General features: G+C 34.9%; 1 protein-coding gene and 1 non-coding gene across 10 annotated transcripts in view; both read left to right on the top strand.

Annotated features, from left to right (window-relative positions):
* Positions 1-12,178, top strand: part of HEATR5A (HEAT repeat containing 5A) — a 103,885-nt gene that overhangs the window by 65,796 nt on the left and 25,911 nt on the right. For 7 of the 9 annotated variants that reach the window (XM_053670514.1, XM_053670507.1, XM_053670510.1 and 4 more), the window contains 5 exons: positions 1,150-1,339; positions 2,702-2,871; positions 5,382-5,408; positions 7,612-7,750; positions 10,500-10,679. In XM_053670514.1, coding sequence (XP_053526489.1) covers positions 1,150-1,339; positions 2,702-2,871; positions 5,382-5,408; positions 7,612-7,750; positions 10,500-10,679 — 706 coding nt within the window. The remainder of the gene's footprint in view (positions 1-1,149; positions 1,340-2,701; positions 2,872-5,381; positions 5,409-7,611; positions 7,751-10,499; positions 10,680-12,178) is intronic. The other 2 variants (XM_053670512.1, XM_053670511.1) reach the window with 2 other exon arrangements.
* Positions 10,180-10,376, top strand: LOC119061173 (small nucleolar RNA SNORA74). The gene has a single exon (XR_005084733.1). It is a non-coding gene; the product is annotated as a small nucleolar RNA SNORA74 (small nucleolar RNA).

Raw genomic sequence — 12,178 nt, forward strand, 5'->3', positions numbered from 1 at the left:
AGCCTTAGCCCACAGTCAGCTCTGAGTCTCAGTTTTCCCCTTAAGTCAGTCCCTCCCGCCCAGCTCTGCTGAGCTGGCAGTCAGGCCCATTCTTCAGCCACCTTGACTGGTTTTTTCTGAGTCGCCCCAGGTGGTCCTTACAGGTCTGGTTGTTCTGGTTGATTTTTTCTTTAATTCCTTGGTTGTTGGAGTTCTGTGCAGTTTGATTTTCTGGTGCTTTTTGGTTGTTTATTGATTTTAGATTTGTTGTTATCTTTCGTTTGGTTGTGTGAGGAAGCAAAGTGTTTCTACCTATGCCTCCATCTTGACCAGAACTCCAATTATGTTTCAATAAAAACTTTATTTATAAAAACATGGCAGTCTAAATTTGGCTCAAGGCTATTTTTTTTGTTTAGTATACATGTATAAATATATCTTTAATATATGTTTATCTACAAAATACATATTTATATGTAAGATATATATTTTCTTTATAAATATACTTATAAAAGTGCACCTGTCATAAGTGTTCATCTCTCTGAATAGAATCTCAAATTGAATACACCATGTATCCAACACCTAGATCAATAAACAGAACATTTTCAATACCCCAGACACTGCCCTCATGTTCTTCTCTAGTTACTACCTGTTCCACCAAGGATAACCACTGTCCTAATTTGGAACAGCATGTTAGTTTGCCTGCTTCGATATTTTATATTAGTGGAACCATACAGTATGTACTCTTTTTATGTCTGGCTTTCTTTAACATTGAGAGATTTGTTTGTATTATTGCATGTAATTGTAGATTTTCTTGAATCTTTTAAAAACTTGAATTTCCGTACTCTGTATAGATAAAACAATAAACAATTGTTAACAAATTAAGTTTAGTTCAAGATGTTAGCCAAAGAACCAAACATTATCTTGGAATACTTAGTGCTGAGTTATATCTAAATATACCATTCTAAACTAGATAGTTGTTTCTCGGGGGGTGGGTTTCACGGGCTATTTAAAGAGAAAAACTTCCTTACTTTTTCTTTGCAAGTTAGAAATAGCACACAAATAGTTTGCCTTGCCATTATTTTATCACTTACTTCAATGACAGAATAATTCATTGTGTTTTATGTTTCTTAATGCTGCTGTAACATTTAAACTTTTTTTCTGTCTCCATAGACCTGGGCACTACATGCTCTATCACTGATAATTGATTCTGCTGGGCCACTCTTTTATATGCACGTGGAACCTACCCTTTCTCTTACTATAATGTTGTTATTAAATGTGCCTCCTACTCATGCTGAAGTCCATCAAAGTCTTGGTCGTTGTTTGAACGCCCTTATTACTACTTTAGGCCCAGAGCTACAAGGTATGCATAGCTGTGCTTGTGATGTTTTACATGAAAAATATACTTATAAAAATGAATTCAGAGATGACTGACTCGAATAATTATCCATTGAAGTGAAATTTAACAGAATGTTCTATTCAAATATATTGGCAAGGTGTTGAGTGTACTCTTGGGAAGACTTTGAATCCTGGATGATGACATAATAGGAAGCTAACATAGAAACTGTGATAGTTGATGTGAGCTCCACCACTACTTACTTAATTGGGTGACCTTGAGCAAATTTTTACATCTCTGAGCTTTGATTTTTCTCCTCTATCAAATGAGGAAAAAGTTGAAAACCCTTTGTGGTTGGCACATAGTAGGTGCTCAGTAGTTTATTTTGTTAAGTAAATGCCATTCAATCTGATTTCCCTTACCTTGAGAAGATAAGGAGTACATATTCAGAAAGATTTGATCTGTCCTAAAAATGCTTCTTTTAACAATTAAAATGACACACATGAAGTCGAATAGTTTAAAGAACTCTTAATCTCTTTTAAGAAATGAATGACCATGTCCAGCAACTCATCGATCTGTTCGTAATGCATACTATATGCTGTCAATATGTGAAAGTAGCCCTGGCTGGTGTAGCTCAGTGGATTGAGTGCAGGCCTATAAACCAGAGGGTTGCTGGTTCCATTCCTGATCAGGGCACATGCCTGGGTTGTGGGCCAGGTCCCCAGCAGGAGCTGCGTGAGAGGCAACCACACATTGATGTTTCTCTCTCTCTCTTTCTCCTTCTCTTCCCCTCTCTCTAAAATAAATAAATAAAATATTTTTTAAAAATGTGAAAGTAACTCTCAACTAATACAAGCAGTGCTAAGTTTATTAGCAATTTCTAATTCTACTTTTCATGATGACTTGGAACAATCTACAGATAGTCTTAAGGTTTATTTAAGATTTTATTTTATTTTACTTAATTTTTAAAGAGAGGAGAAGAGAGGGAGAGAAACATAGATGTGTGAGAGAAATATCAGTTGGTTGCCTGTCACACGCCCCCAACTGGGAACCGGGCCCACGACCCAGGCATGTGCCCCGACTTGGAATTGAACCAGTGACTTTTCAGTTCTCAGGCTGGTGATGGATCCACTGGCCCACACCAGCCAAGATACAGTGTTAGGTTTTACCTTGCTGAATGGTTTGTATTGCCATAAACCTTTCAAACTGAGAATAACTAATACTCATCTAAAAATCTTTCAGTGGAGTTATTCCTGTTTTTATAGAAAAAATTTATTTCACAGATTCTTAAATTTAAAATTGGAAAAAAGAGTTTTAACCTAGTAATATATGTGTAAAGAGTAATGATTTTATAGGCCAGTTATTAAAAGCTTTCTGCTTTCACTTTAGGTAGCAGTACTTCAATTTCTGCCTTAAGGACCTCCTGTCTGTTAGGCTGTGCAGTGATGCAAGGTAACCCAGACTGCCTTGTCCAAGCTCAGGCCATCTCTTGCCTTCAGCAACTTCATATGTTTGCTCCACGATATGTCAACTTGTCTAGCCTGGTCTGCTGCCTCTGTGTGAGTATAATATTACAGATGAGTTTTTAGTTTCTTTTATTGGAAATATTTATTTTAATTATTCTCTAGACTGTGTAGAATAGCCATTTTCCTTCAGTTCTAGCCTTTTCAGGGAAGTGGGGGTCCAATTTTTATATAATCAATTTATGCAATAACATTTTTTTCTCAAGAAATTTTCCATTTCTTTTTTTAAAAGATTTTATTTATTTTTAGAGAGAGGTGAAGGGAGGGAGAGAAACATTGATGTGAGAGAAACATCAACTTGTTGCTTCTTGCAGGCCCCCAACCAGGGGGACCTGGCCTTAACCCAGGCATATTCTCTGACTGGGGATGGAAACGCCAGCCCTTCAGTTTATAGGACGATGCCCAACCCACCGAGCTACACCAGTCAGGGCTTTTCTTTTTTCTCTGTTCCAAATGACTACATACAAAGTCCTTTCCATCTGAAATGGGTACATAACATGTTTTTCTTAATATTCTAGCAGTATAGGCATCAATATTTTGGTTCTGCTCATGTGTCTAATGAATATAGGAGGTGATTTATAATCATCAGGGGTTTTAAGATTGACCTTGAGCATCAGTAGTTTCTATCTGGACTTGCCTCAAAATTGTTACTCTTGGAATAAAAACTGACACCATTTCTTTTTAACTTTTTCTAACCCTGAAGTGTTCATAACACACTTCCATTAGTAACATGAGATTTGAGAATTACTACTTTACTTAGAAAAACCTTTCATTTTCAAGCTTGAGGCAAAATATGTAGCATCTCTGGCATTGAAAGAACCTCAGATGTTGTTAAAACTAGTCTTCTCAATAAAAAGATAAACTGGGGACCAATAAAGTCAAGTAATTTGACTAGGTTGTGGTAGCTTTAAGCTGGAATCCATATTTCTGAACTTCTTGTCCAGTTCTCATTTCATTATTTCCGACTGACTCTAGTTCTGAACAGTTCTGAGCTCTGCTGCCTCCTAGTTAGGTGGCCTTAGGGAAGTCCCATAGCCTCTGGCAGCCTCAGCTCCCTGGTCTGAAACAAGGATTACACAAGATGCCGCCTATAAAGGTACATGTCCTGGGCACTTCATAACCACTATTAGGTAGCAGTTGTTTTTATTTTCTTGATTTACACCTTAAACATAGATTATGTTATCTTCATATTGATTTTGATAATCGTAATTATGTAAGACTGTTAAAAAGAGGGTATGACTCACTTTTCTGGTAGAATTTTTGGTTCCTAAGTTAAACATGTATTAGAGAAAATAGCACTTACTGGCAAAAGATTGTACTTTTACTATTCTGCAGCTTTTCCCCAGGAATATTACTCTGTATTTGAGGAACTACTGCCAAAACCAATTATTGAAAATATCCACTCTTTTGCAAGTTGGTCTAACTTTCACTCTCTATTTAAATATAATGATGCTGCCATTTTTTCTTTTTAAATTGCAGTAGGACATTTCCATTAATAGCCTTTTAAAATTTCCTTAACTCTACATGAATTCATTTATTAAAGTTTATCATAAAGAGTAAGACTAACTACTAATTCTTGGTGAATTAGACTTGATCAAATGTTTTTTTCCCCTAGATGAGAAAGGTTGTATACATATAAAGAATAGAGATTATTATCAGATTTTTCTTGTGGATACATACAGAGCAATTGAGAAAATCAGAAGTAACAGTTACAAATCTGATTCATATTAGTGATAACAGTCATGAAAAAATGATTCTTACACAGAAATTATATTCAAAAATTGCTATCACTATAGTATATTAATTTTGTGTCTTCATATTTTGGTATTAAATCTTATTCTAAATTTATCACATTGAATTTATTATTACATTTTAGACTATTCCCGGTAGTAGTAAGTTTCTTTTCTACAAAGAATATAATTATTTAGCATGAGGTGTTTTCATATCAGTTGAAACTTCCTAAATATTCAGAATACTTTTCATCATTAAGAAAAAATCTTAGTGGAAAGGACTTTCTTCTAACTATATGCTCTTTAACCTCTATTCTGAATGTGGCCTTAGCTACACTAGGAATTCTGAGTCCTCTCAGTTTTAAATCTTGGCTTCAAGGAGTAAAAAGAAAAATCTATAATTAACTTGCGATGAGATAAACCATTAACTTTGCCGCTCATTGGACACCTGTTCGTGTGAATGCAATCCCGATCAGTCTTGTCACACTCGTGTCTGCCTGACCTGGTTGTGTTACTGAAGCTTAATGAGAGATTCCAAAGGAAAACCCAAGTACACAAATGTACCTCTTTAAATTACTATATATTTTATATCTTTACATCTTGAGTTGACAATTTCAAGATCTTAGTTCAACTCATATTTTAAGTTAGAAAATCAAGTATTTCTTGGCATATCTGTAAAGCCGAAGCTAAGCCAGTTTTAATGACAGAGCTCTATCAACATTTGTATTTTCATAATTAGTTGAGTGTTGTCAAAGTCATCCTAGTATTTTATCTTTTGTTTTTGTCTTGACTGGTCTGTCATTTGTTTTTGTGCAGGAGATCTTGTTGGATAATTCTATGTTGGTAGGTCCCCGACCCTCAATTCCTGACTGTTTTTGAGGTTTGCAGTGCTGTTTCTTTATCATTTTTTGGTTGTAGATGTTCTTGTTTTCCTCTGCATCTCTGTAAGCTAACCATGAATGCAAAGCCCACTATGTGTAGCATGTTACATGTGTTTATTTAATGCCAATGTTTTAAAATCCTCCCTAACCTTCTCCAGCTGGTATATTCACTCCTTGCACTCAATTTTGCATCATTTTGATTTAATATATTCATTTCAGAAAAGAATTATAGTTACAGTTTGATTTAATTTCTGTATTTTGCCTGTTCAGTTTGTTTGCCTTAACCCACTTTCTTGTTCCTGTTATAAATGCTGGTGAATAACATGGAAATGTTAAGCATCCCATTTTGCTTTGTGTAACAGCTTTTAATCTTTTTTCTACCAAAGAGTACTTTTAAGCATGCTTTTTCTAAAAGATTGTTTGACCAGCCTGAATAATGCTGCACCCGCCTTGTATTATATGCTTGTAAAACTCCAGTTAAAATAAGTAGTAGATTGTTAACTTTTGTTAAAAATTGTCATGTAGAGTGCTTATTTTGTGGTTGTTGTTAAATATGACTGTAATCTTGGGCATGATTGAACTTAATGTTTTTACATTTTAACTTCTCTGTTATCCTGTGTATAGTTTCTGACAGTTTTTAAACATGAGTGGAGTGACGTTACTTTGGGACTTTATGAATGGCATTCTCTTTCCACTTTTGAGTTCATGATACGGTGTGAGGATATAATAGAACATATTTATAAAGTGGTTCCTGTCCATATGTTTCATGATGACATATTTACAGACTTTTTCTGTCTTCTGGCTTCTGATAAAATTTAGGATTTAGCTCTCTTTGCATGTGTTTCTTCTCATATATCAAAAAGCCAGCCACCACCAGCTACTCTTTTTCTCAGAATTAAGCCTCTGCCCTTTTCAGCAGACTTAGCTACTTCGGTCCTTTTTTCCCCAAACACACCAGATCTAAAGATCACTATAAGAATTGTGCCATTATTTTCAAATCCTGCTTGGAAAATCACTGTCATAAAACATATTTATTGCCTTAAACTATGCCATACTGGTCTTTACATTCATATTTGAAACAAATTTCAAAAGATCTACATTTTATTCTACTTATGAAATCACTGAGTAAGAATTTATATCTAGAAACCTTTGACTTGTTCTAATACCTCATTTAAAGTATATCAGCAATCATATCATTTACCCTATCATTAACACAACCTGTTGAGATTAACATTGTTTAAACAATTGTAAGTAAAAAGAATGTATATTGAGTCTGTCACTCTGAGCAGAAATATTTTATATCTTTAAGATATATAGATATCTATGTACATATATGTAGATCCATGTATATGTAGATATACACATTTGTAAATTTTACTATCTGTAATGTTTTTCTCTAGAGAACATGTTTGGTGAAAATGTTTTCTGAGTAAAACTCTGCTTTTATTTGAAAATGCATTCACTTACCCTGTATGGCATCTGAATAAAATACTATTGATAGAGACTTGCATTAATAATAACTAACATTTATTGAGCATTTACTGTTTGCCAGGTATTTGTGCTGAGCACTTCTGCATGTTTCTTTGTGTTTAGTTGACAACATACTTGTAAGATAGGGTTGTGTTATCTCTATTTTACAAATAAGGAAACTAAGGTGCAGAGAGGTTAAATAACTTGCCCAAGGTCACACAGCTAGTAAGTGGTTGTTCTAGGACTCAGACCGAGCCGGTTTGACTCCAGAACCTCCATTTTAACTAGTATACTGTACTGCATACATAGATTTGTGGAAATTTCTACTTAGGAAAGTATAAAACATTATGATATAGTTGCATGAGCACAAATGTATAAACTGCAGATAAATTCTTTACAAATTATCTCAAAACCGTTTTTGCTCGTATACATCTTATGTCTTCCTGTAAAGAGGTTTCTGCTTGGATTTGTTTATAAATGTTGCATAATCAAGTGTATGTATTACTTCTTAAGTTATTTCTAACTTGTATAATAAAAAACATATACTAGAAGAATTTGAATTCCTGTGTATTCGATAAGTTACATCCAGCCCAACAATAATCTGGACAGAATTAGGAGGGGTCCAGTGACTATGAGATTTACTGAGTTGCTAGCCAGAATTTCAGCTGTTTCAGTTGCCAAATGGTATTTTGCAGGTGAATCTTTGTAGTCCCTATTTGTTACTGAGAAGAGCAGTACTGGCTTGTTTACGTCAGCTTGTGCAGAGAGAAGCAGCGGAAGTTTCAGAACATGCTGTTACGCTTACTAAGGATAGCAGAGAAGAGTTGATTCCAGGTAATTCTTTTTCTCAAAATTATCTCCAGCTCAAAATGATTGTTTTAATCTTAAATCTCAATGTGTCAATATGAGTTTTTAAAACAAAATTTAAAAGTGAATATATAATATCTCTTAAACCTGCTACAAGAGACAATTGCTATCAGTTACTTATAATTCCAACCAGTAATGTTACTGGTTTAGAACACTGGTTCTCAAACTTAGGTTCCCAAACCAGCAATATCCATATCACCCAGGAACTTGTCAAAAATGCAGGCTATTGGGTCCCATCCCAAATCTGAGAATAGAGCCCAGCAATCTGTTATCTATGTTTTTATAATTCCTCTGTTAATGTATACTGAAGTTTGAGAGCCATTGGTATTAGAGTAAGTTTTTTCATAGTAGTCAATTGAAATTGGATTTAGCCCTTAAGTAATTTATCATATGCGCCTTTCTTCCCCCAAAATCTCATTTAATAAATTCTCCATGGATGAGTCTGTGTCAAGTCAAAGGACTTTTTATACCCCTTGTTGTATATTTTAGAACTAAATTAAAGGATTTCTTAGGCAGTAAGATTTGTTTTAAATATATATCTCTTCATTTTAAAATTATATGAGTAATGCAAACATGCATTTAAATTCAAACAGACTACAAAAATAGTAATGATAATATCATACTTTTATGTATATAGTTTCCAGTGCGCTATCACACATTCATGTCTCAGACTTCACAAAGCTTTCCTCTGTCTAAACTCAGATCTGTAATGTCTTCGACTGTCATGCTGTACTTTTTAAGTCATAGTTTTGTTATTGAAACTTGCTCTGGTTTGAGTTTATCAGCATTCCTGAACTGGTATACTAGTAGTCATCACACAGGTTGCACAGCTCATTTGAAAAACTGTTGTGTAATTACTTACCTGAACCAAAAAATTTAAATCTGATTGTGAGATACTTTCCCCAAAGTGACCTTTGGTTTATATTCACCACTGAAGTTATATATCCATTGCTTTAGGCTTTGATTGTGTCCATATGCTGGTACGTGTTTCCAGAATTATCATAGCTATGTGAGTAGCCATGTTCTTAGCTTAGTAGCTTAGTACCTTAGTAGCTAAATTAGTAAAGAACTCATATATAATCCCTTTTTTTCAATTCTGTAATTTTTCTAACTCCTGGAAAAGTTGAAACAAATGTATACTGAATGTATAAACTCACCTACTTAATATCTTTACGACACTTACTTTATATCTCTTTCCCTCTTTCCATTCATACAGACATCCAAACCTTCTGCCAGAGCATCTAAGCAGGCTGCAAGCATTGTGGCAGTTCACCCTTAAGTGCTTTGGTTTGCATTTTCCAAGAACCTCACATCACTTCTACACCTAATAAAATTAACAACTTTTTAGTGATATCATAGAATGCACAAGTCTCACACAGATTTCTCCACTTATCAGAAAAAAGACTTTATTATAAGTAGACTTTTTTATACCTATCAACCCCATCCAAATTTAGGATTCAGTCGTGACTCACTCATGCATTGATTATTCTCTCTTTAGATCCTAATTGGAAACATTCCTGCCACCTACTTCCAAACTTTAAATGGTCATTTCTCTTTTAAAATAGTCTAATAGTAGAAATTCTTTGGAAAACAAATGCTTTCATAAATGCTAAATTTCCAAGAGAAAATTTGTTCTTTTAGCTTTTTCAGAATTAGAGGAAATAGATGCTGGATCAAGGGTTGTATTTTTCTTAGAGAGGCTTTATTACTACTTTGCAATGAGAATATTATGTAGTAGTTATGTAGTAACATTCTTTGGTTAGTTGTAGTAATTAAACATTGTTCTCCATGCAGTAGTTGTTTTCTTTCTGAGTTTTACTCTTCATGTTAATAAATTTAAAATCTTTTTCTTACCAGAATAAGGAAAACTTACCTATGATTATTTGCAATTAAATTTAGAGGAAAATAAAATAATCATACCAGAAAACATTGTATAAAAGTTTAAGTATTGAACCCTCAACTCTATGGTTCAGTCAGCTGGAGCATCATCCCGTGATAGAAAGATTGTGGGTGTGACTCCCGGTCAGGGGACATGCCTGGGTTGCGTGTTCAATCCCTGGTCCAGGCGCCTGCTATGCCTGGTCTGTGCACATTCAAAGGCAACCAATTGATGTTTTTCTCTCTCTCTCTTCCTCTCTCTCTAAAAGCAGTGGAAAAATGTCCTCAAGGTGAGGATTTAAAAAAAATTCAAGTTTAAGTATTGAATATTAACTGGGTTAAAATGTTTACCTAATTTAAGGAAAACATTAATAAATCTCACTAAACACCTTTCAATAATATTGCATTAAAAATAACCATATAATCTCATAATAAAACCAAAGTAACCATGGACTAAATAGACCTCAGTAGGTTAAGGCACAGGGTTTGGACTAGTTCTTTAAAGTATGCTGGGATGCTCCAGCAGTAGTCAGCCATCCAGACAGACTCATTCCTGTGGTGGTGTTACGCTGCTGGGAGATGAATGTTCTTCCTCCAGCTGCCTCTGCCACTGTTCTGGTGGCACCAGGCACTGGTGCAAGGCAGAACTGGGCTTCCTCGAGAGTGTGCTAAGCATTCACTTTGGCTGCTTAGTTCTAGTGTGGGAGCATACACAGAAAAATAAAATACAATAAAATATACCTGTATGTAATATTTTAATAACTACTGAATATGTGTGCTTCTCATATGGCAGTTTTGTTTTCTGTATTACTTAGATCATCGGTTTTCTTCTTGTCAGATACTAACATCAGAGAAGTAGGACTTGAAGGAGCATTACTGACCTTACTAGACAAAGAGACAGATCACAAATTGTGCCATGATATCAAAGAGACTTTAAATCATATGCTCACATCTATGGCAGTGGATAAACTTTCATTTTGGTTAAAGCTTTGTAAAGATGTACTTGCTGCATCAGCTGGTAAGTACTGGTGACTACCAATTGAAATAAAATTCAAAGTAAAAATGTTAAATAAAGTTGTTTGCCAGTGATGATTCATCAGTCCTATGTGTATATTTGGATTACAATTGCTTGTGGCTTTCTTCAAATGAAGAGTCTAGTGCCAGCGTTAAAGTCTAACACTCAGCCTGCTTTTTTTCTCTTGATTGTCTTAAATGACTTTCCTGTGTAAAACAGACTAAAAAGTAGAGTCATTATTTATGCTACAGAAAGGATGAACTAACTTATAGTAGCTCCCTTATTTGTTTTCATAAATGTAATAAATATGTGACGGATTGCCTGGAGTCAACATAATAGCAAATTCACCAAATGTGGCATTTTAGGCAAGCCAGTTTCTCCATATTTAATAATGGTAGATTCAGATAGTGTTTGAAATTAATGTTATTTCCCAATCTCTTTGCTAGCATAAGATAATTGTTAGTGAGAAAGTGTATTAGAAAATTGTAAATGTCTATCCTTTGAGAGAAAAAATAAATGAGAGAAAGAAAGAAGATGGAAACCAATTCTGTTCTACAACTCTTCAACTATCCTATGCATAGGCAGTATTACTCCATTTTACACACAGGCAGCACGACTTGGAAAGGTTAAACAATTGCCCACAGACACACAGAGACAGAGTCAAACCTTAGTTTGCTGCACTTTAAAACCCAGTTTCCTCCTATATTTCCATAACTCTCAACCCATGTACTCAGGCCGTAACTTAGTGTGGCTCTGATCTTTGCAATTATGTGAAAGAGAGAAAGGTACCATAAAATTCTGGGATTTTATAATTTTTTACATCTCCAATGTCTATTTTGATTCTTTTTAAGTTATATTTCATTGATTATGCTATTACAGTTGTCATGATTTTCCTCCTTTTACCCAGCACATCCACTCCCTCAGGCAGTCCCCACACCATTGTTGATGTCCATGAGTTGTGCGGATAAGTTCCTCGGCTACTCCATTTCTTACAGTTTTCCTCCCCATAGCTGTTCTGTAACTACCTATTTGTACTTCATTTTTTAGTATATTTTGTTGATTATGCTATTATACTTGACTCATTTTTTTCTCCCCTTTATTGCCCTCTGCCCTGTACCCTCCCTCCCACCAGCATTCCTTCCCCTTAGTTCATGTCCATGGGTCATACATAAAAGTTCTTTGGCTTCTCCATTTCCCATACTATTCTTAACCTTCCTCTTTCTGTTTTATACCTACCAGTTATACTTCTTATTCTACGTACCTTTTTCCCCATTCTTCCCCCCCGCACCTGCCCCAGTGATAACCTTCCATGTGATCTCCATTTCTGTGATTCTGTTCCTGTTCTAGTTATTTGCTTGGGTTGCTTTTGTTTTTGTTTTTTAGGTTCAGTTGTTGATGGTTGTGAGTTTGTTGTCATTTTACTGTACATAGTTTTGATCTTCTTTTTCTTAGGTAAGTTCCTTGAGCATTTCAGGTACTAAGGGCTTGGTGATGATGAACTC

The sequence above is a fragment of the Artibeus jamaicensis genome, unplaced genomic scaffold (assembly GCF_021234435.1).
Source record: "Artibeus jamaicensis isolate MK-2021 breed Jamaican fruit bat unplaced genomic scaffold, CSHL_Jam_final contig_588, whole genome shotgun sequence".
NCBI lineage: Eukaryota > Metazoa > Chordata > Mammalia > Chiroptera > Phyllostomidae > Artibeus > Artibeus jamaicensis.